This window comes from Thermobia domestica, chromosome 2 (genome assembly GCF_964235325.1).
Source record: "Thermobia domestica chromosome 2, izTheDome1.hap1.1, whole genome shotgun sequence".
Taxonomy (NCBI): domain Eukaryota; kingdom Metazoa; phylum Arthropoda; class Insecta; order Zygentoma; family Lepismatidae; genus Thermobia; species Thermobia domestica.
The window spans coordinates 194,733,464-194,759,931 of NC_137455.1; the positions used below are offsets into that span (position 1 = coordinate 194,733,464).

Genomic DNA, 26,468 nt, shown 5'->3' on the forward strand with positions numbered 1-26,468 from the left:
TGTGATTAATTATACCTGGACAATCCCACCATACACGCAATATTTTATATTATTATTATTATTATTATTATAAAATAAATATATACACAGGGTGTTAATGAACCATACCGACAAACTGTAAGAGGTGATTCCTCACATCAAAATAAGTCAAAGTTCCTATGGACCTGTGGGGAAAAGTGCGTAGTTTCAGAACTAGGGCTGTCCAAAATCGCGAAAAAGCCAAATTTCAAGAGGCCCCATTTCGAATTCGACAAATCGAAGTAGTAGTCCTTATCAGCATAAAGGAAGTCACGAATACAGAATCCAAAAATACATATTTCATTAATGTTCAATGGGTGTGCGGAGTATTCCCTGCAAGGTGAAATACCCAGGCATGCCATCAACCGAATTTTGAGAGATGCGCTGACTGACTGGTCCAAAGTAGGCATACGATAAGCCTTGACAGCAGTGAAGACGTCTGAAGTGTTAAGGGTCGTCAACAGCACGATCTCTCGTACTCTGGAAAACGCATACTGCGATGTTTTCTTTCACGCTTATAAATGAAGAAAACTTGAAATATACCGTGACGAAATACATCGCATCACACGTTATTCCGAACAAACAAACAAACAAACAAACAAACAGATGCCGGTTCCTAACACCTTCCCTCCAAAGCACTGGATGTCGATTGTTGTTCAGGCTTACCTCCTCCCTACTTTGGACACTCCTTGAAATCAGGGTATATCTGAAAACTATTGAGAGCATATTTGAGAATTATACCCTGTACAGCCATTGATGTAATATACATTTTTGGGTTGTGTATGCATGACTTCCTTTACGCTGATAAGGAGCACCATCCACAGTTTCTGAAATTCGAAATAGGGCCTGTTGCAATTTAACTTTTTCGCGATTTTAGATAGCCCTAGCTCAAATTATGCTCTTTTCGCAATAGGTCCATATGAACTATTTTGCTTATTTTGATGTGAGGAATCACGGCGTACAGATTGTCTATAGTACATTAACACCTTTTAATATATATCTATATATTAACACCTTTTATATATATAAATGTTACCTCTGATCTGGTAAGGGTGATTGATCCTTATGGCCTATTTTGCAGACTACATTGTAATTCATAACCCATTTTTCATCGCCTGTTATAATCTTGTGTTTAAAAAACTATTTTTACCCATGAGAATAGACTTGCAGCGAGTGATATGCGGTCTTTATTTCGTTCACTGAGATTGTGAGGTACCCATACTGTCTTGCTAAATTTCCTTAATTGCCAAGTGGCGACAAACAGTTATGTATTCAATCTTTCTGCTATATCCATTTTGATTGACGTGGATTTTGCTTCAATATTGCCTTTAAAAGGTTGTTGTCACGTTCAGGAGGACGCCCCGCCCTTGTTCTTTAAGGTTGTATCTCCAGAACGGAATTTGGCAAACTAATCAATAGCATGATCAGTTTAGTCATTCACCGTATACACTTCATATTTTTTCAGCTATCGATTTAGCACTTGCCTTGTTTAAATTCCCAAAGAACCACATGACGAATATACACTTTTTCACTTCATTCTGGAGATTAGTAACAACACGAACATGGATCACACAAAACAGCTGTCAGAAGACTAACTGAATCTTTATCTATTTAGTGAAAGCAAAAACTAGTTTGTTCCTGTGACTCATTGTGGGTAGATACGAACAATAGCTGCATCGAAAGTTATTTATGACTCGACTTAACATTTAACAAAGCTTTCAGCCGATCGTAGCCAGATCTTAAACTATTATTATCCTGCTGGCTACAGGGTTGACAATTTCAAAATATTTTGTAACACTAATTTCAGAGTAAACTACTCGTTCCAAATGACGTTAACGGTTTTTAACTTTTTAATTCTACCCTGTGAAATCTAGTGAATTCTGCAGTACGTTATTGCAAAGAAACTGATTTTTCCCCAGCTTTTTTAAATACTTTAGTGACATTTTTCGAGTTCAGAGTAGAAAGACAAATAAATGTTTTCTAATTTTACTGAAATTTGGAAGTATAGCTTTGATCTGAGAACCTGGTTGTTTTTGTTAGTCTCCGCTTCTTGGATGTGTCTAACCTAAATTCGCAATCCCTCTTTCCTAATGAGAAATAATGGTAATGATTATTCTACCATCACATCAATGAAAGTTACTGAAATTTAAGGAGCCTGTTCACTGCTTTTGTTTCAAATATATTTATCGGTGTTGAGCTACCTAAACCACTAAACTTTTACTATAGTTCGAGTTTTTATTCTATTTCATATATTACTCTGTGCTTTATTTCTATCTTCTTTAATTATACCTAATTATTTTGCAATTGATGTGTGAAAATCGTTAGACGTAGGAATCTAAATTGAACGATTGATCTGACTACAATTCAAATTAAAATTCACTCTTCAAGTGAAATGTTAAAAACACGAAAACTGAATCAGACTACTTGAAGTCTATGATCTTTCATTCTAAATAGCATAAAAATTACATTATGATCCAAGAAAGTACTAACCTCTGATATATTTGTTCGTAATTTTACTTAAATGTATATAGATATAAAGAAGAAAGTTTAAGCACCTTAGGTTTTAAATGTAACTATTCTAATACATATTGAACTTACTCTTAGTACCTCTCAATAAGCTTGTAGAACTCTTAGAAGTCAGACGTTTAGTTCGAAATATTAAGTTTTTATACATAAAATGTTACGGAAATAATGAAATTATATGACTACCAAATTCGTGCTTTAACTGAAAGGCATGCTATCTTTAACAGTTTACTTACAGTATACACTAAGGTGCAACATTGATTTATGGCTATCTTTTTTAATCTTTCGTGCAGAATTGTATCGGATTCAGCACTTCCAATTTCCATAATTTGACTCCACTGAAAAAGAAAAACACTATTTTTAATACAAAACATGTCAGTCTAAGTAATGCTAATTCCTAATAGTACAATCAACCTAATAGGTGTTGCTACCTTCCTGCTTGCCTGGCTGATTCCAATAGATGATTCTAGCATACAATTTGTAGATTTAAAGCTGACTATTTAAGTGCAACTTAAACTGAATTATTTCAATTTAATTATTTCAAAATACGCCAAGAGCCATAACTATTTAAAATCTGATCGTGGCTCTGTTCATCGTTATAGCGCCTACAAATACTTCACAAGAACTATGCGTAGCTTCCTAACATGAAAGCACAACAGAAATAGCGAAAAATGATTTAGCAAGTTCAAAGAATGCAAGACTTCAACATCAGCCATTTTACATGTTCTACAGTAAATATATTCACCTTGAAATATAATATACACACACATGTTACCACCAGGCCCGAGCGGGTTAATATTTAGGTATTTCTGTAATATAAGAGAAAAATCGAAAAGCCTTTGTGTTCCTTTTTTCAGAGAGTATAATACATTTTAATAAAATCTAGATACACTGACAGTGAGACTGTTCCAAGAAAGGCTTACTACATCAGTCGTATAACTTCTGATTCTTCCTACCGCATGGTGCTGTTAACAGTTGCCAAAGACTGCCGGAGTGTTCAAGAAGTCCATTCCATATGAGCAGCAAGGTGTTACTCGTTTTCTGTGGTATGAGGGGGAGGGACCACAGCCATAGATATCCACAGGAAATTGGGCCGGTGTATGGGGCCATGGGTTTAACAGTGCTAAATGTGCAATGGGGTGCAAAGAGCGATGGACGAGAAAATGTCTAGGACAATGAGCGATTGGATTGACCTCGTTCCTCGCTGACACCGGACATTACGTGTGTTAACGGAATGGTGAAAGTGAATCGACGTGCTCATGTAAAGACAATTGTTCACGATTCATTGAGATAACTGCAAGACGTTATGTCAGTGAGTTTCTGAACTTCTTAACATCAAAATACCATGCGAATGGTGGTGTCACTGGCAACGAAAACGTGGATACTGCATTACTGTCGAATCAAAACAGCAGAGCATGGTGTGCAAATATATAGGCTAGCAAGTAACTAGAAATTCCCACCATCGACTAGTAAACTGATGCTCACAACGTTTTAAGAGCCGGGGACCACTCCTACTGGAATTTTTACGAAGAGTGAAACCAACGCAGAACGTTACTGCTGCACATTCATCTGCGAGCAGCCACTAGGAAAAAACATCCCGAATATCCTGCTGCTTTGTGGTTTTCTTTCATGACAACACAAACCGTACGTCGAACAAAATCTCCAAACTTCATCCAAACTATGGAGCATCACCCTTACAGTTTACACCTTGGCCCCAGTTATTACCATACTTTTGGTCCATTGGAAAAGTTCTTAGCAAGATAGAGGTTCACGAACGACACTGAAAAGCAGAATGTTCATCATTGATTCAGTGATCAGCCGGTCGCCTTCTACGCAATACGCATCGGGAATGGTACGGTGGAACAAGTACCTCACAGATGCGATTATGTGAGAAAATAGACAAAAAAAAGTGCGTAGAATATTGTGTATATTTTTCATTAATGGTTCGTAATTGACGAATTAATAGGCGCGAAGACCGGTTTTTCCTCATATCAATTTATTTTATAGTGGATAATGATGCTGGGACGTGAACGTGGTTTGCTATTGATTAGAACGAGTAAAGAATTAGAGATTTTTATTTAGCACGATTTTAACCTATAATATACAGAGTCCAAGATTAGTGTTACCATTAGTATTTAAAATTGATATTTACAGATATTTTACACTAGCAGAATATCCGTTCTTCGCACGGGGATAATAGTTTTCTTTTTGGACATAAAGGGCTGAATTTGGATTTAGTAAGTTGATAAGGAAAACAAAGAAAATCTAAATTTAAAAATTAATTTGGCGCATCATTTTTATGCCTAGATATGGCTTTTTAATTATACTAAGCTGCTATATTTTAATCAGTTTACGCTTCTTTTGCGTTTCGAACAAGATACTACAATCTCTGAACAAACATTCATAGTAGTAAGCAGCGAATTAATGTTGAAGCCAGCCAGGCCACTTCAACCAGGGTTCTTAACGCGAACCTTTTCAATCCGAGTTCTTGACACTTATCTGTTGAGCTGCTATCATGCTACAAATACTTGTTGCTCTTTGTTTTAATAAGTTTGACATAAATACCAAAAGGACCTTAGTACAAAATAAGTGTAAACATTTGTAAAAATGTAAGTGCCAGTATTTCCGTGCTAAGGCTGCGTGAATTCAAGATGAATCTTGCTTAATGTATCTTAATTTAAATGAACAGTCATCCAGCTGAAGACAAAAATTAAGAAAAGAAAATTGTATAGTACATCTTTGCTAAAAAATAGGTTGAATTTAAAGTATTTTCTGTTTAGGAAATATATATATAATATATAGTACTTACCGTGTACACTCCTTCCACCTCAGGCTTGCCATTATATTGAACGATTGCTCGCAAATGAGGCAATTTGTCCTTAACCTCGAGGATCTTTTGAAGTTGTTTATTGTCTTCCACCACAACTATATTAGCTCTGCTATCTTGCAAACAGTAAAAACAAGCTTCAGGAGAATTTGTAGTGTAGATACCAGCAGCAAATCCTCTAAAGAAAGCAAAAACTGAATTTAAGTATGCAACACTAGAAGCATACATTATTTTTTAATATCAAATTTTAGGTTCAAATACTTATTCCTACGGACAATTTGAATAATTTCATGTATTTGTTTACATAATTATAGGATCTAAGTAGTACGTGGTTCATTGATGTTTCAATTTCAACTAGGCATTCCAAAAATATGCCGAAGTACATCTTCGTAGGTCTTCACAGTATCGTTAAGTTCGCTTTAATTCTTATGCAACAGTGTCACGGACGGGAGTACCTTTTGTATGAAAGTTCTGTACTACGTGGAATTTGAATTCTGTGCAGTTGACAGCTCCATAGACCATCATGCAAGATTACATCAGAACGACCCTTTCTCACCACACAGCCTCCAATTCAGTCATCATAATGACCCAAAGAGGATTCAATTCAGTCATAATTGCGAGTTCAAAATGCTATGTTACTATTTATCAACATACCACGCAAATTATCAAATATTTGAACTAAAAATGAATTTGGACGATTTCTCATCTATTTTACTTCTGGTTCATTGAGCAGTGTGCTACAATGTAAATGTCGATCAGTTTTCACGATTCGGTTGAATTTTAAGGTCTCCTAGAGTCCTAGTAATGTGCGCTGTTTTAATTAACTTCCTATTTTAAATAAGCTCTTTAAAAAATTTTGAAGCAAAAAATTATATAAACTACTGCCGGATAAAAGAGTGAGAGGTCACCAATTGGGCCATAGAAGTTTTATTTAACATGTTGCATATATACGTAGTTTTTATTTATTTATTTAATTTCGTAGCTTAAAAGATGATACTACGTAGTTTTGGAGTCAAGTGATTTTAAACGGAAAAATAAAATTCAAGAGGAATTTATTGAATCTACCCCTTTTATGGCTTTTTGTGGTCCGCTTAGCGTTCAAACATTATATCTATCAGATTGTTAGATTATTTTTCAACTTTCGAGCAATTATGGGCGTATAGGTCCTTATCGTGACTAAAGTAAGTTGGCTAATGGATTTACAAATTTCAAGACGTTTTTGAAAAAACTGGTTTCGGTTGTCCGTTCGTTTGTATGTACAAAAGTAAAGGGCCTAACATTTAAGGTATCGAAATAATTTCACACTTTGTCGAAGGGAAAAATATCGAAAAATGCATTCCTGATTTGTAACATTATGTAATAGTTATCTGATCGCACTTTCTACGCTAGTATTTTGATAATCTTTAAGTAAACAGTAATTAACAATATGAAAACTGCCTACACAAACATAGAAGACGAAATTACAAATTCGGTACTTTATTCAAATATATTAATAATCCGAGCAAGTAAGCAGCAGCGGAACCAGATTATCCTCACTAATAATTTTCCACCACTTTAACATCCTACAATATAATGTAATGAAATCACTGATTTTAATAGAGAAAAAAAAAAACTATGCACTTCAGTTTTCTCAAACTCTGCACACAATTTCTAATGCTGCCGTTCTGGTCAAGTAACAAGTTTTATGCATACGGCTGATTGGTTATCAAGTTTAATACACGCAACTTAATTTTTAAAAGAAACTATTTCTTTTCGATGTATCAGACTTAGGCAGGCGCGGATCCAAGGGGGAGGGGGACTATAGGAGCTAAAACTTTCTTAGCCCTGCTCTCAAAGATATCCTACAAACTTCCTCTACACGAAGTTCGAAATTCTTCTATTACCTGTTAGTTCCTGTGTATTTAGTTAGTTTCCTAATTTTCTCCTGCCTGCATTTATTCAGTTGAATATACGCTTCAACCAGCACAAGACATTATGCTTCCGAAAATGTATACTGAATGAACTTTCTAATTACAAGTGAATGCTGCATCCAAAAACTGATCGGTCCTCTTATCTTTTCCCTTTCCTAATGAGTATTGATCACCTACGTTATCTTCCTATCCTTTTCCTCTACAATATCCACATCATCCAATACAACTGTCCTCTCCCTCCCCTGTTTGTGCGTCTGCTACTGTTAAAAAAAAATAAAGAAGCAAACTGTCTCAGTGTGAACTTTGTCATTTGTTAGTTCTTTTTATATGTATTGAGGGTAAAGGTATCAACGAACCGTAATGTACTCTGGGTACGTGAACTGGCGGTAGTGCTAGAAAGAAGTTTTTTAACTCTGAAGTATTTAGTAGTAGAAAAGGACTTATGTTCAACATTATGTTATAAGTAATTTTCAGATGCCTGCAAAATATATTTACATACAGTTCAGATATTAGTTTACGTTCAAATCCTGCATTTGCTTCGTATAGAAAAACGTGCTCTGCCATCAGCTACAATGAGAACTGCCACACTCCATCTCACAAATTACTCATCTACTGGGACTTCACTATTCCAATACGAGAACGCACAGCAAAAACCATTACTCGAATCTAGAGTATTCTGGCAATGTATGAAATATGTAATCTGTTTTCGTGAAAAACAAGAACTCTTAATCATTCGCTAAAGCTGATATAACTTAATGCTGGAAGAAAAAAGTTAGAAGGGATTACCAATTAATTGCTGAATAATGTGCATATTTCATAATCAGTAACAGATATTTTATTTAGAATGGACACTTACGAACTTTAATGTAGGGTATGAGCTTGGACAAGTATTTCAATCATTGTACACACTTACCCTGCAAAAATAGCTGCCAAATCTGAAATGAACCATTCGGGAGAGTTAAATCCTAAGATGCAAACTGAATGAAATCTTTCCAGACCAAGTTTAATAAATGCTTTTGCACACGTGCAAATATTATCATAGTATTCTTTGTACGTAATAGACTTCCACTTTTTATCTTCTCTGTAGCACAGCGCCTTATGCTTTGGGTATTTTTCCACTGTACGCTGGACCAGACCAGGAACAGAAATGGGAGGAATAGCAGACATTCCCCTCTCGCCCACTTTTAATTTCACAGCACCATCTGGCTCGATTGTATATAGATTGGAAGTCAATATTACTTGATCAGGACCTGCAATGAAAAAAAGTGAATAAATAAAAATACTTCATAGAGAGAACTACATACAAAAGACACACAATGTGCTGAAGAGAATGATCAATTCAGATAAAGATTTACAACATTATCGAATAAGTTCTCCCCGTATAGCGATCCTAGGATCGATTTCAGACGAGATACATAGTCAGCGTTGGCTATTATAAGTAGTTTGGTAATTCCCCTTCCCCGACCCAAAAGGAAATATTCTGAAATCACGACTGATTACAATGAGAACTAATGCACTAATATCCAATTGAAAAAGGAGCTATCTGACTAGACATTGCTTTTCCGAAGGAAGCGCGCTTCTACCGTGGTAATCAAAAAGTATCTCCTTCGACTTTACACAGGGCCATACGCAGTGGCATAACTTTGGGGCCCCGGTGCAAGATATCCCCCCCCCACAAGCGAACGTATTTTCCAATATAATGATAAAAGCAGCAAACAATACACACACACACACACAGCTTTTCTTCTGCTACAATAGTGAGGAAGAATATGAAGAAGCAAATAGGGAATCTTACAAAAGAGAAAGAAGGATTGAAGAGCTAAAGACGAAGGAAAGACTTATACAACAAGCCGATAAAGGAGGAGCAGTAGTAGTAATGGAAGAAAAATGGTACAAAGATAAATTAGATGAATTATGCGACGAGACATACGAGGTGATAGGTGAGAAAGATTAAAGAAGTAAAAGAGGAGATAAGGAATGCAAAGGCAGGCAGGCTTTAGAAAGTTATTAGACGAAAAAGGAAGAATTCCGGATATGAAAGGATTCCCGAAGATACGCAAAAAAAGAGGTAAAGTTGAGACCAGTAATGGATTGCAGAAAGAATATCTTTCAACCATTAGAAGAGGAAATTAAGATAATAGCAGAGGAAATAAGGGGAGAACAAGTAAGTACTAGATTTAAGAATACAGAAGAAGTCAAGAGGATGATAGAGAAAGTAGGAAGAAGAAAGGAGAGAACACTGATGTTTAGCGTAGATGTCAAAGCAATGTTTCCCAGCTTAAGAAGGTATTATATTTTGAAGGTATTGAAAGAAGAAATTGAGAATAGAACAATAAGGAAATGGAAGAAAAAGTGATAAAAGCATTAAAACTGATATGGGAGAACAGTGTGTGTACAATAGGAAAAAAATTAGTGAAAATAAAGGAAGGACTAAGTATAGGATATAAACTAAGCCCAGCGTTATCAGAAATTGTGATGAATAAATGGAAACAAAGAGGAAGGAGGCGAAAGACTGATTATGTTTTGCAGGTATGTGGATGATTGCTTAGGTATTTGGAAAGGAACGAAGAGACAGTTCGAGCAATTTGTGGGAAGGATATAAGATAAAAAGTAATAAGCCTGGAGGTAGAATTAGAGGAAGAGGGGAAAAAACTTTTTAGATATGACAATAAGGAAAGTAGGAGGGAGATTCGAAACAACATGGTATAGGCAACAATTGTTCAGCAGGTATTTATTGCTATAGAAGAAGTGATGAAGAAACTAAAAGGAACTTTATTAGAAACCTGGAGAGACGAATAGAAATATAGACAGTGATGACGAGAAGAGAAAAGAAGACAGAGCAATTTCACAGTTTATTAATGCAGAATGGGTATAGTGAGGATAGACTGAAGAATAGCAAGAAAGAGGACAGAAGGCAGAAGGGAGTGAGAAGAGAGAAAAAGAAAAGATGGTTCGGGATAGAGAGCATAGGAGAAAAAACGGAAGTCTTAAAAAACTTTCTGAGAAAAGGAGGAGTAAGAACGTACAGAAAAGGAAGTAAAAGAAAGATACGTTGCGAACGAGGAAAAGGAAGGTAACAGATTCAAATAAGTGATGAAGGGGTTGTATATAGAATTAAATGCAAAGAATGTGATGAGTTATATAGGAGAAACAGGAAAGAGGTTACAAGAAAGGATTAAACAGCGCAGGGACGACGTTAGATTGAAGAGAGATAGTAACGCTATATATAAACATGTAAGGGAGACAGGACATGAAAGACTGGGAAGGCGTAGAGGGGCTGGAAAAAGAGAAAAGCATTATAAGAAAATGGAAAGAGGCAGAATGGATAAGAAAGGAAGGAAGCAAGAAACTTATGAATTGGAATAGCGGACTAAATCTACATGATGTATGGAGAAAGATATTGGATAAACAGAAGAAAGAAGAGGTAAAAATAGGTGTATTGAACAGCAGATAGACAAAAGTTTGTTTTCAAAAAGTGAAAATAATTCATACACAGATGTGCCAATTAAAAGTTTAGTTCTTAAGTGAAAGTATATAAGCTGTAATCTTAGAAATTGTATTTCATAATGTGTCTGATGATGGCATATTAATATTATATATATATATATATATATATATATATATATATATATATATATATATATATATATATATATATATATATATATATATATATATATAAATTTCGAAGAATGCGACTTACCAATCTCAGTGTGGTTCCAGCAAGATAAGGTAATCCCACCCCCTCATACAGCAGTGGTTTTCAAAGCAGTGCTTAGATACACGTTCCCAAACACCTAATTTCACTTCGTGGAGATCCCCTGACCAGTGCGGTCACCTAATATGTGTGCATATGACTATTTTTGTGGGGTCATCTGAAATCAAAATTTCATTGATAAACCACGCACTTTGCAGGAATTGAAGATTGCCATTACACGTGAAATTCAGGCAATACTGATAAACATGCTTCGTGATGTCATGAAAAACTACAGAGCAAGACTTTATAGCAATGTGTATATGCAAATTCAGGACATTTGCCGAACGTTCTTTTCCATACCTAAATTGTGTTTTGAAAATTGTTTCCTGGTGCCAATAACACTTAATATATTGTGCATTTCCAACAACAACTATCAACATCTGGTGCACTTCTAAGAATAATTGTCAACATATGGTGTACTACTCTCAGAGCAAGTCTTTAGCTGTGAAAAACAAATATATTATATTGAAAGTTGTGAATATTTGCAAGACATGTTCTAAAACTTTTTCTGATGTGACCAATACTGGCAAAATGTGAAATTCACTGAACAAATGCACTTTCAAAAATACGAAAGTTATTCCAATTGCAAAACAGTCGCATATTTCTGCGACACCTTGTATTTCTTGTACTTTTAGTTTAATAATACGAAATCTTACCTGAAATTCTCTATTACAGAAGGCTGTTCTGCGTACTTTCAACAAAACGTAATTTCCCGCCCCTTCCCAGGAGCAGAATGAAATCTACCGACCTTTGGCGAGTTTGTCAGCGCAGTGTGTTTTCATGCGGAACGAAAATACCCCCAAAACTAAGTCGCTTTTGGAAGGGTTCTGTTGTACCCCATTACAACGCAAAGTTAGTCTCACTGATCAGGAAGCAGTGTAAGAGCAAAATTTGTATCATTAAAGTAAAGCTAATCAAGAATGTAATCAGCAAGTAACATCAGCGTTGAGTTCAACAAAGTGGACGAGAAAACTGCCGTGCACATAAGCTACCACTAACAGGCGAAACTTCGCAGGATAATCATACAAGAGAATCCTCCAACCAAAAGAGAACGAATGGTTTAAATGTGTATTTGGGCCTGTCAATCGTAAACCTCACTATGGCCGGTCCCAAGGCCATGCTGAGAAAGGAGAAACTCCAAAATTGGGAGTGTGTGTGTCAAGTCCCTCCGCAATATAGAACTCACTGCAATTACTTTATCACATCCAATTTAGAGAGAAGGAAAACATTGCTGTGAAAAGACATTGTGCTTTCCTATAGTTACGTTGTTCAGCGATAGACACAGGTGGGGGGTGGGGTGACGGAGAAGGTATTTGTTGTATATCAATCTTCCAATGGTTCCAAGTGTAGGTGGTATCTCAGCACGGAATTTGAACAATCTGAGGAAGCAGGCAACTATTGCATTTCTACCAGGGCAGAGAGGTTTGCTTCTCTGCAAACACAAATGATGACTTGCACTTACTATTGGGTTCGGGAGAGGTACTTCGTACTTAACGTGTTTGTGGTATGCACAAGGACGACCAAGCAACCATGTCCGAAGAAATACGAGTACAGGAAGAGTCAGGAAAGAACCCATTCAAACCCCTCCATAGGCTCCGCCTCCAACCTGGCTATAGGACGCACAGGGACAAAAGACATGAGTCTCCAACTGATTAATTCCTTTGACCACGTTTCCACTTTACATGAATCTTGTAGCTGTCGTAAAAAAGACCTTGCTACCCGATCTTTCTATCTACTGTTTACATTTTACAACTTGTAAGCAAGAAAGGTATCACCACCCATGCAGTACTGCAGTCTAGTGGACAAACATTTAACCTCCTCATTAAAAACTTTTATTTTGGCGCAGTCCCCCTCTCTGTCCAAAAGAATCCGTTGTTTCTGAAGCGGCGAAACTTTTTTCCTCTATGTCAGCGGGAGGGCGATAGCAGGTAGCAAAGAAGACGTCCCAGAAAGTTGGACACTGTTCGAATTCTTGCAAGATGGAAAAAATGTTTTATGACCCTTTCAAGACTGTACACGGTGAAATACGGTAGGGTTTCAAGATTTTTTTTTTTTTATGACAGCTACAAGTTCTTCTAACGTGGCAACCCATCCTTTCTTTCCAAGCTGCTCTGGGAGGGAGGGAGAGAGAGACTCCTTAACTGTACCTCTGCGCTGCTACAAGCAAGAGGTTCCTTACCAATCTGTGCTGCATTGGGCAAGACACACTAACCCATCTCTGCGCTGGTACAAGGAAGAGGTTCCTTTCCAATCTCCGCGCTGCTCTGGACAGGAGGTCCAACTTCGAGAAAGTATTATCTAGGGACATTACTTATTTGTAATTCAGTATTTAAACTGTATCAAGACTTTTATAATAAAAAACGTGAGGGATAAACCGGTGTACAGTTTCTCTACCATATTGCAGGTACCTCAGCACGTAAGCTTGAAATAGTCGGGGTTATCTAGAACTTGGTAGGTTCGGACAACCCTACCAGGGGATGAGACGCTTTGGCTGACTCCCAAATGGGCGAGTAAGTCGTACCATTAGGCATGGGAGATTGCGGTAAAGCGTACGTAGTCTTTAGCACGGAGTTCGAGCAATCTGAAGTAGCCAAGGAAAGGAATTAGAAGCCCCGTCTGCACAATTCTCAAGATCTTTTGGTCGCAAAAAGAAGCGAAGAAACTAGTGAATAAAGGGAAGTTACATAATGTAAAACTTCATATTAGTACAATTACGAAATATACGAATAATAAAATTGACACTCCTAAAGAGTAACGTGAAATATGCGCGGAATGCATAAAACCCTGTTCGGGAGAATTCTGAGGTAGGGAATAGCTCAGACTGGATTTACGTATTATCCACATAGAAAGACTCATTACCCACCAAACCCGTAACCTGGATAGACTCGCGCCCCGAAGACTACGAAGCAGTAACACATTGAGAGTATAGTAGCAGGGCCAGCTCTACCATATGTGCAACCAGTGTTTCTTCCAGACATGTTTTTTTTCGGGGGGCACTGCCCCCGGAGATCTGAAAGTGCCCCCGGAGAAGACCAAAATGATACGTCTATAATATAATAAAATAATACCGGCAGTCCTTCTCCCCGGAACAAGAGTTAAAACAGTGATTTATAAAATTTGCTCTAAGAAAGGCGGGTAGCAAATTGGCTGAGGCCTACCTTGAGAGCATATATGAGGCTACTAATGCAAATTCTGTTTCAAGTTTCCTTTCCCTTTGCGCGCGCACGCGCGTGCGTGTGTGAAAGCGTTGCACTAAAATTTAACAAGGCCTATCCGAGTATAAGCACGTGAGACCAAGTTACATGCGTTTCTTACGAGGGATTGTCCGAGTTTAATCGAGCATGCTTTTAGAACATGAAAGATGCCGCTGAGCCGGGAAAGTGTTTTGTTTAATGTTTTTGTATAGTATGAGTTTAGAACCATTTACTTTTCAGTATGGGAGAATTAATAAACATGAAATATTTAAAATATTCAAGACAGCAAGTTAAGAAATGTCATCGGGAATTGAATACATAAATTTTCAAGATGGGAGCAATGGACATTGATCTATAAAATTTTGCAGTAATTGCGTTGCTTTTGCGTCAGCCCTAAATCAGGGTGACCCGTGTTAACACTGCTTTACTGAATCGAGTTCATTTCTGTTCGTTGTGATGAATTCGTGTTCCTTTAGTCATTGACAGTTTAGGAAAGATATACATACGAGTACTATTGGAACCGAATTCACCAGAATATAATTAGGAGCTACCTTTCATAAATAGGTATTTCCCCCCCCCCCCACACACACACACACATAGTATTCTAAGTATATTGCTTTACTGATTATTGTAATACAGTGAGTCTCGGCACTACGATGATGACAATGTTATGAATTAACTGAAATATGATAAATTCAAATAACTATAGATTAATACAATATGGTGCTTCAAAAATTGGAAGTCGTGGCTAGCTATCATTGGTCAAAATATCAAAGTTATTTGAAGGGACCTGTATAAACAAATTAAATAACATCTGTTCCTGTCTGGTACTGAAAGCTTTGGTAGTTCATTGCCAGCGCACGAGAGAACGGGAAACAGGTGGCTAAGTTGAGACGCACGCGTCTGTCGTGACAAAAAGTCATAACGAAGTGTCACGTGATTTTCTTCCTATGCTTAATCCTAAATATAAGATTAACTCGCAGTTTACACAAACCATTTCAATATTAATGTGTTGCGTTATCATGTATTTTGAAGTACGCTTATTGCAAATGGAAAAATCTAATTTCTACCTGGAAAGGGTAACTTTACATGGCGAGGAGCAACAGCACCGAACTGTGAAATGTTCCATAATTCGTATATTTTTTTTCTGCCGTTATGCTAGCGATGAATATTTGGTTAACACACATCAACAGTTACAATGCTTGTTGAATTCCAGAATTTCATGATTTGGCAGACCAAGCGTTTCGGTATGAATTGCACAACTTTGCGTGTTTCTATAATACAACTGTATTCTCAAGCAAGAAAGTGAAGCATGGTGGAGTATTCACTCAAGCTTTAGTGGCAGAATCCGTTGAAGCCAAGTTAATAATAATAATAATAATAATAATAATAATAATAATAATAATAATAAAAGATCTTCCTATTGCTAAAATATATAGGGTAAATGTGCCAGTCCTCGACCACCTAACTCATTTTCTTATGGTCCTTAATCGTTTTTCACTCAGTGGAACAACTGAGGAGGATGCAAGTAGCTCACACGTGTTCCTAAAACTATATTTTATCTATACTTTATCAAAAACTGAGAACTTATTCCATTTATGTAATATTTGTCGGAGAAACACCAGTAACTGATTTTTTTTAGTGTTCGACCATTTTTCGTTAATGTTCGACCGCCTACTGTTTAGTCATCGACCACTACTCGGTTAATGTGTTTTTAATTACAGTATGAAGGCTAAAGCATAACTTGACCAAACTAATAGCATCTGTAGATGTTACATCACTAGTTTTTCAGGTATGACTTCGCAGTTTCGCACAGTAGTCGCTGAGATTAATTATGTGATAGTTTTGTCAAGAAAGGGACCACCAAATTCATTTAAGGTTCAGTGGAATGCAGCACCAAACATACTTCGTCTTCCCTGCGTTGAAAGGGTATAAACCCCATCTTCTAAATTCGTTTTTAATTACTAATTGTGTTGTTACCTTGTATATCACTCTTTTAATTAGTGGTGCAGAAATGCCACGTGTAACATTTTACTCAGTTTCCATGTAGAACTCTCGAAACCGATTTGAACACTGATACGTCGCAGGATTGAAGAATGTGTGTGCTGTTTGGTGGAAGGCAGTAGAGTACTATAGCATGGCTGGAACAAAATTCGCTGACTTCCATTGCCAAGTGAGTCTTGTGGCCGTTGATTAGCAGAAGGACTGGTTTCTTAATAGAGGGATTATTCACCCATTTTAGGAAGCCCTTTGCTATCCATTCGTAGTGTTTCACATCCCATCCAGCCGCTATCTGACCTGACCTCCCTATGAAAATCTATGAAGAAACTGCACTGATGACGTCCTTTTGAAGATGTCTTACATACAGATATACGACCATCGGGGATACAATTTCTCCTGCTGCGGAAAAAGTGCAAATCAGTGTTAATGTTTCTTTCTCGTTGCCCTTCACCTCGTACATATTTTTCCACGCTTTGGACTCCAACGCCTTTCCTGATTTGTAACACAGTTGAAAGCTGGATTACTCAGCATTAAATATTCGCTCAGAATCATTTAGAACATCAGATTGTCCCGTTTGTTTCAAGTATTTCTCAAGGTCTTAAAAAACCACAAGCGAATGTTTTCCTCGGTTAGAGCGTAACGCGCCTTGTTCAAAGTTTAGGGACACAATGTGTGGGTGTCTCCTCAAGTAATTAAGTGTAGTGCCAGGTTTCACCAGCTTGATTGTCTTTGAACGGCGTTTTGAGTTTTTCTGAATCGACAATTTTTTAACACTGTTCAGAAGATTGTATTTCTTCTGTAGAAAGCCCTTTTGCTCACATTAAGGAGCCAGTTTGCTAATCCTTCTTTCTGTGTTAGGTATGGTTCTGGATCTATTTTTCGTTTTTTGGGACTGTGACCATGAAATTTATCCATCAGCGTTACCCGAGGAATTCCATAGATTACTGATGCCTTTCGTATGGAGCGCTTTTTTTTTTTTCAACAAGCCTCCAGAGCTTTTTGTAGATCCTCGTTCGAATAAGCTGGCAGTTTAAGCTTAGGCCTGCTCACTCATTATCTCTGAAAGAAATAAAAATTCTTAAGGACATGCAAGGAAAACAGATGTATTCCAGACGTAAGCTGATAGTAGCTATTCCGCTAACAATATTGAATGCATTCCACCACGATGTCATATTCTAACAGTGCCGTTAATTTTCCCTGAAAATGTTGGGAAACTACATGAATATTCAGTTACTTGAATTTGAATTTATTTTATGGCCTTTAGGCATCTACGATTCCGACCGGGATAGGGTGGGGGAGAGGATGTTGGAAGTTAGACGGCCAGGGCCTATTTTGAAGATACCATCCCAGCATTTGCCTGGTGTGACTGAGGAAAAACCCGAAAGAACTGTCAAGATGGTCGACCGCTGGGATCGAACCGAGGACCTTCCGAATGCTAAGCGAACGCTTTACTGTTTTTTCAAAGTTCGTCTCAGCCGAGACATTAAGCCTGAGTGCTCCTCGAGCCAATTGGAGGTAATCCAATCCTGACAGGGACACGAACACAGAAATATCAAGGACAATTAAAAATAACCTTGCTCTTGAGAGGGATTCGAACCCTCAGTGGATTGCCTCTTCACCATTACCACTGAGCCACGGCCATTTGGTGAATATTCATGTATTAACGGTAAGACTCAGCAGATGATTATACAAATGTAAATTGATCACTGAATTAGTGTTTGAATCAAGAAATTCTGCGAGAAAATACAAACGCAAAGCATGGTTGGACACTGAGAAAAAAAAAGCTAATCTTAGACCAGTACAAATGTATTACGAAAAGTAGTGGTCGAACACTAGTAAATGTTTTCGTATTCCATTATAACTTCAGAATTGGTAACTAGGTACTCATTTCATGCAGATGAATCGAAAGTTAGTCGTTATTGATATTTCTACAATTTTTCAGTGCTCGACCACCCTGTGGTCGAACACTAGTTAACAAAGAATATTTCATAAGTCATTGTCCGACCACTACATTTTATTGATTTATTCTTCGTACCTTACAGTTATCACTAAAATTTAATTACTAAAATGTGCTCTACAGTTCCATGTAACAGAATAATATGTGCATTTCTTACCGGGTGAGATAAAACTATGGAAAAGCACGATAAACAGGGCGCTGTCGTTCCCATTTGCAACAGATTAAAGTTGTCGAAAACTCAGTGCGTCTTCCGTAGGCACACATTTGATTGGCTATTACCGAATGCATGTGTAATATATTTTGACAGTATCTTTGCCAAAATTAGATAATTAGGGAATTACCGGATTAGGGAATATACGGAAGATCAATGGGTACAGAAAGAGGAATATAGATACCAGTACTGTATTTCTCATCTAGAATACAATGTACTACTGTCACCTGTTATATTTGCAGAACATTTTTCAGCCAATTACAATCATTTTTTTTTTCATCCCACCATGAAAGAAGAGAATTTCATAGTACTGAATAGGAACTATGAATTTTTGCACGCTAGTTGGACATTTCGTGCAAAAATTATTTTTTCGGTGTTCAGTAGTTAATCCTGTTTTGATGGGAACACTACAGTACAGTATTTTAATCATAATTACTTTCGATATATATATATATATATATATATATATATATATATATATATATATATATATATATATATATATATATATATATATATATATATATATATATATATATATAGCATTCAGGGATAAAATCTGAAAATTAAGTCAGGCTATTCCGGAGTATGCACAAATTAAAAAAAAAAAAAAAAAAATCACTAAGTTCTCTCTACAATTCGCGCAGGAAAGTAACTTCAGATTTACCTAGGTACTACACTGAGTTGCAATTAACACTGGCTGGAACTTTCTCCGATGGGACTAACTTCTGAAGAAAGTAATCTCATTAGCAGTCTCATATTTTAATTAACATTCTATTTTACTTGTACAGTTAAAATTACGCTTTTCCGATTTCCGGCTTCAATTGGGGCTTTTTACTTGACATGTAGCATACATATTCTGCTTTTTTTTTTTTTTTTTTTTTTGGTACATTTCTCAGGTTTTCGCTTATTTTGCGTAATTACTACTAAAGACTATCTAAACATTGATACTTTTTACCTTCAAAAAACTGTCAAATAGTGGCCCACGGGCCAGCCCGAATAAACTTTTTCCAACTACAAGCGTAACAATGTAGCTAGACATTGTATAGACTAACTGAAAATATTTTCTTAAAACTCAAATTGACGCAACTGCTGCGTCGAGGCTTTAAACTTCAATAGCTTAGCCCCTAATTAAGCTAGGAGAATAATTTTGGTATCAATGTGTTCCTCAAAGATAAAACTTTCCGCATTTGCATTTTATGTATAAGGGTAAACCACGACAAGGAGTGAAGTTTTTTTTTTTTTTTCATCAGGTTTTCTAGTGGCCATTCCCCCCTTGGGGTACACACTTAAAAAAATTGGTATGTGAAGCAATGAAGTACCCCACAACAATACCGTGTAGGTGTACTTGTTGCTTTAGGTAGAGGGGGGGGGCTTGGCTAAGTTTGAGTTTTTTGACAAATTACATTTTTTTTTCTACGAATAAGGAGCCATTGTACAAATATTACCTTGTTGGAATCTGCGTTCCGTAAGTGTTCCAACTATAATCAATCTTGACATAATTAGGGAGGTCACCAGGGAATCCAGGGGCACACCAAGGGTTGGGCAACTGCCTGGGGCACCAAAACGAGCGTCAAAAAGTAAATTTATAAAGTTTTATACTTACCTTTTTGGTTTATATTCTAGTAAAATAGCGTCAATTACATCATTTTTTCCCATCCCACACGGAAGAAGAGGATTTCATAGTACTCAACAGGAACTACTTGTTTTACTCATCCTACTAACACAGCGTTTCCCAACCTTTTTCAACTAGCGGCACACTACAGGTGTTACTTAGATTCTCGCGGCACACTTATAGATGATGATATTTGTAAATATAAAACACAGTGGTATTTTTTCTGTGATTATTGATCATCTTTTTACAAAGAAAGCACTATCACTGGGTTTTCCCCAGTGGTAAATCATTTTGCTTATTTTTCATTCTAATTTTAAAATAGAAACCAATTACAAAAATTTTGGACTCAGGTTTTTTAAAACTACGCTTTCTTTTTAAAAACTGTGTCCAACCTTTTACAAAGAAGGAAGATCACTAAATAACGAACGAACAAACAAATCTCTTACTTTTAAAACACAAATGTAGGTAATTTGTCGGAAGGATTGAATGATATTTTAAATTTTCAAGTTACGAAATAGTCTGCAACAATAAAGCAATAATGGTCATAACAATGATAACACATACTTTTTTCAACATTAGAAATGTACAGAACAGTAACCGGCATGTAACTTAAATTTGTAGGTTCATAGTAGAGTTTCATAGTAATGTTAAATACAAATGTACATTTTTCCCTACGTTTTACAATTTGATTGCTATAAAATTAATAATTTTGTTTCGATTCCTCGCAGCACACCAGCGACCCATTCACGGCACACCAGTGTGCCGCGGCACACCGGTTGGGTAACGCTGTACTAACAGATAAAAATGCTAAAAGCCCCCCTTGGAGTATTCAAATACTTGAGTAACAAACTGACTGAAAATTTCCCCTCATGTATCGACAGCAATTTGAATTGCCCTGACTGTCAGCATGGCTTCAGGCAAAAGGAGCCTCTCAAACTTAAAATTAATTAAAAATTATTTGTGATCTACCATGTGCCAGGAGCGCCTCAATGGAGTCGCCATGATGTCGATTGAGTGACACTCTTCAAGACATTAACAGATGTCATTGTCAGATTTGTACAAAAAAGCTTGGAAGGTTATTTTGTAATTGTTGTGAGATACTAAAAGCAGATGTATTTAAAACTGTTACTATTTTTTTTTTTTTTTTTAAGTGTAAATTAATCTAGATTGGTACTGTTTTTTTATGGAGGAAAAAGATATGGACGAGGTTCCCAAAATTGCCTTTGATGTGGTTTACTTAAAGTTGTAGGATTTCTAATACTTTATAAAACTTTTTATTAAGCTTTAGCCTTGTAAGAGTTCAGCTTTTGTACCAATTCATGGGATACGTTTACGAATGCTATGGACTTCAACTCTAGGACTTACATAAAACGGGTTGTTTATATTGCTGTACGTAAAACACGTTCAACATATGTGAAATGTATGTATTGGTATTTTACGTTATTAGAATATATTGTTACATAGTCTGATATATGGTAGAAGGACTCCTGATTTTATTGATATAACAAAATTTAAATACACCAGTAATGATGTCACCATTGGTAGTATTCAGTAAATGTTGTTCGATAGTGTTTGTTTATACATATCGGTATATAAATAATAAAAAAACAATGTAATTGTCACCATATGTATATTTTAAAATACTAAATATACCTATATCATGTATTTGAGTATTAATTTCCCTTTTTGAAAAATGGGTTTAAAATATTAAAATCACTGTAGTAAAATATAAAATAAAGGGTAGCGCCAAAAAAATCATATTTACAAGTTATTCACTTACATAAATTTGGCGGACGCTTTAAAAAAATAGACTGAGCAACTACTTCCGGGTGAGGGATTTTCAGGTCTTCAGTGAAATTGAAACTTTCCAGTGAGTAATGAGCCACAAGTGAGTTATATATATATATATATATATATATATATATATATATATATATATATATATATATATATATATATATATATATATATATATATATATATATATATATATATATATATATATATATATATATATATATATATATATATATATATATATATTTCAAATTTTCTCCACTTAAGCTAGTTTATTTATTTTTTAAATTTTAAAAAAAGGAAAAGAAAACCTACCTACTTGTCACAGCATCTACTTAATGTGATTATTTAAGCTGATTTTTGGTTTCCTTTTAAAATACAATAGGCTGTATAAAATCTAAAATATAAAATGACAGTGCTGAACTCGTTGATATACTCACAGTGTCGTCCATGACAAATATCCCTTGTTCTCTGAATTGAAATGTATGGAAAATAAGAATTCCACCGAGGACGAATTAGTAAATCATTGTTCCTATCATCCGCCATGCAGGCACCCAAAATTGATTATATGTCTAGCGTGACATGAGTAGCTAAGCATCAGTGTTGTGAATCATGTCCTTCACTATACACCTATTATTGAACTTTGGAACAGACAAATCACGCACAAATCTCCAGACCAACAAACTACCTTCTGCACTTTGAGAAGCTCAGAACAGAACTGCCTTTTGCACTAGATATAAAGGAAAAAGAGTGCAAGACGCGCAAGCGTATCGTTAATATCTTTGTTGAGTTATTGGATTGTTCTCTTTTTATGTATCGCTGTCGGGCAGGGACATTGTAAGTTAGTGTTTACATCAGAGCGCTAATGTTATCGAATACAATACCCACCCACCCATTTCTGAAGGTCACGGTACACCCTTTCCTAATTCAACATGCATACATATTCAATTACAGGTACACCCTTTCCTAATTCAACATGCATACATATTCAATTACAAATGATTGACAGGCGAATTATTAAGAATCTTACTATTCATGTATATCTTCGTAGATAGCCATAACAGTTTATTCTCAAAAGTTTCTGTAAAATAGTTTTAACGAGTTATAAAATCTAATAATACAAGAATCCTCATGTACCAAGTGGACACACCAAGAATTCACAGGGATCGAACACGAGACTGCTTAGATGTGTATCTTCCTTTAGACCTCAAAGCCTACTAGTTAAAATTAGTTTTATAAACTGTAGAATATCTCCTGGTGAACTGTATAATTCACGGAAAGACTTTTTACAAGTAACTATATTACATTTTGTTAAAATATGTCTAATTCCATTTTAACCCCAGTACATCACGATTCATCTCGAGGAATGTTTTCTAAAACATTGTATGTATACTTCAGCGAAGTAGTGTGGTGGAATTGTTTGCTAAATTGAAGCCTCTCTCTACATTTCTGTTTGTGAAACTAGAGATATTCCACTTCTTTTCCATGTACATTTTCAATTAGTTTTCATTAGTTTTAGGAACTAAAAATCAGTATAGTCACATGGGCGGCGATTGCCCCCCTTTTTTTGAAGTGACCCATTAATGTATATATCTAGTTTCATTTGAAAATTTAAAATTATTGTATGTATTACTGTTTCATAGAAGAAAAAAAAGTGGTGCCATATAATACTTGCCGTTGCGTGAGTACGTATTGGTTGAGTTCCCGTGAAGTTCAGAAAGCTATAAGAATTGTTTTTGCCACGGAAAATGGTCCAAAAAATTGACCTATTGGAGCACAATTCCAGCATACTTTTAATTCAGGGATATAGAAGCAAAACTTGCTAAATCCATTTTTCAATTTTCCGTTTGTTTGTTTGTTTGTTTGGTGTTCACTAAATACAAATGATGAAATCAGTGGTGCCCACCTCCCCTCATGTCCATGACGCACCCCCCTCAATTGCCTACCCGTAGGTGTTCTTCCATGAAAAAAAATCTTTTCGATTAATTTTTACACCCTCTCAAACATATTTATATAGATTTTTACCCCCCCCCCAAATATTTCAATGACGCAGTTTGCGTCATAGCCCCCCCTTGTGGGCACCCCTGATGAAATCAACCAAAAAAAAATTTGAAAACATGAGTCACTTTCTTCGTTCCCAGATAAAATTCGAAAATGGATTTAGCAGGTTTTGCTTTTATACCCCCTTTTTACAAGGGCTTAGTCGTTTTGAAACAGAACGTTTCGCAAGAAAAGTACGTATTTCAGAAGGTATTCTTTAATTGCACAAAAATTGACAGTTCCTAAAATGTCTTTTCTTTAAGTAAGGAATATTGATTTAAAAAAGAGCGTAATAAACAGTTTCTACCTTTTCATTGTTTTTGAGTGTAATATACGAGTGAAGTGTGTTTAGGGGTGTTCGAGTGTATATACAATGAAATTTAGTGAATTCAACAATTCTAGGTTTTAGGATTATTTTCTATAACTGGAGTGTGGAGTGATTCTAAGTATTATTGTTTTAATGTGTTCCAGGAAACTGCAAAAGCAAATATTTTAAATGTCGTAGCATATGCTTGTAGTATTTACTGTCATTTTCTACGAGTAATGCACATTTAATAGCATGTGTCGTAATAAGTTCTTCATTAATCCCCAGTTTCAATATAACCTACAAAACAAGACTCGTTATTCATTACTATGTTTAATATTATCCTTTCTACTTATTTGTTTTGTAAATTTATTAAATAATCTGATTACACAATTTTCCAGACAAAATTTTAAGATGTTCATGAGCAAGGAATCAAATCTCCTCTTACACTTTCGTTGTTTAAGAGTACAAAGGTATAGTACCTACTTGCGTTGCTCTTGTCAATTTATTTAACATATGAAATAGGATATACGGTATTTTAACCGAAAAAGATAGTATCCCATGAGTTATACGACCCTTCGTCAAACAGTGTTAGAAACAACCAGGGAAACTAAGATTGATGTGAAACTAAGATTGAGATTGATATTGATATTGAGATATATATCCATCCATGCGCCAGGTCGCTACGGCAACTGGAAATACGAGTCTGAGGTCTAATTTTCTGTTAAGTTAGTTTTCTTTCTTTTACCTACGAGAAGCTGATTTAGCGCCGGGTGTTCAGAAGTGGCGCCTACGCAATAAAAAAAATTGAACCGTGAATATTAGTATCACTGAATAGGTGTTTGAAGGAACTACGAACACTAAGTTCAGCGTGTCAAATTAATCGCGCAATGTACACTGCTGGACGTTAAAAATGCACCACCAAGACGTTGGACTGACTCCACATATCCAGTCTGTAGATTATGGAAAATAAAATGATCAGTAGTGTGGTTTCGAAACGCACCGTATCCGCCAGTAACGACCCTAAGAACGGCAATTAGAAGCATGCTTCTGAGCTGTAGTTTAGTAGTGGCCGACTTTTGTGACAAGTGTGTGTGGACGGTCAAACAATATCTTACTGTATAGTAGGGCAACAATTCCAGGAGGTTTCAGTCTCTGATCGCGCAAGAATTGTAGCATATCAAGTGCAGATTATACTTCCGGGACATTAATGTCAGTATTAGAAAGAATGTAGCAACAGTGATGCGAATATGGAATACAAGGATCCAAAAACTCAATACACAACAACGTGCATGATTTCAACGACTGTCATACCAGATCTCTGGAAAACATAGCTATGGCAGAACGCATATCCACTTTTCGGAAACTGGCACACAAATTTGTTGTGCAGCCTTGTTAACAATTCTACTACCTGCAATGACTACTGACATTTGCACGACACCTATTGCTGCGACTCGAAATTAACATAATATGCGTGAGTAGCTACAAAGAACTGCGAACTATGCTGAGTCAAATGCTATGACAATCCCTTCTAGGGCAACCCACCTTTCTAGCATAATTATGGATACATGCGCATCCATGTCAGGCGATATCTTGGCAACAGCCTAGGCGACACCTACATTGTCCATTAGCCACGGGCGTTATGGTATGAAGCCATTCGATGCCGTTCCCGCTCGCATATAATACACATGAACAGGCATCTAACCAGCCGTCGGTACATTGACTTGTTGGATCTATTTGTAATCCCTTTACTGCAGGTTCTGTATGAAGCAATTTTCCAGCAGGATAACGCTCTACCGCATTGGTATCTATGCTTTCGACTTCCTGGATGGACACTATTCAATCGCTTCCTTCAGTGCGTTCACCTGATCTCGCGCACCGATTGAACTCTTATAATTGCACAATGCTTAGCACAGAAGATAGTTCCCTAGCTACAGTTAATAAGCTTTGCAATGTGTCGAAAATTCATGGTTCTCCATACCCAGGAGTACATCCCAAGGTCTCCTCAGTCTCGTAGTGCCGCAGCTGTTCTGTGGTTGCCCAAGTGGATCCCACACGCAAGTGGCTATTGGACTCTCGACAAGACTCGCGATGGTGTCACATCGCACAGGGGACATCTCTGATAGTCTATTTTTGTAGTATTGCTTTCACCTCATGTATGGAAAGCCGTCCAGGCGAAATCGAAAAATGCACTGGCTTAAACAACTTGAAGCTTGTACCGTTGGTGTTGCATTTTTCATTGTTCAGCAGTGTATATTTAATATATTCGACAACTACATATGTAGTCCCGTAAATTTCTAGATGGACTGGACTA

The 26,468-nt window shown here is 36.4% G+C and overlaps 1 protein-coding gene across 1 annotated transcript in view; it reads right to left on the reverse strand.

Moving 5' to 3' along the window:
- Nucleotides 1-26,468, reverse strand: part of LOC145678345 (long-chain-fatty-acid--CoA ligase ACSBG2-like) — a 173,901-nt gene that overhangs the window by 21,395 nt on the left and 126,038 nt on the right. The window contains exons 5-7 of the mRNA XM_081748383.1: nt 8,192-8,528; nt 5,351-5,546; nt 2,778-2,879 (exon numbers count right to left, since the gene is read on the reverse strand). Of these exons, the coding sequence (XP_081604509.1) occupies nt 2,778-2,879; nt 5,351-5,546; nt 8,192-8,528 (635 nt within the window). The remainder of the gene's footprint in view (nt 1-2,777; nt 2,880-5,350; nt 5,547-8,191; nt 8,529-26,468) is intronic.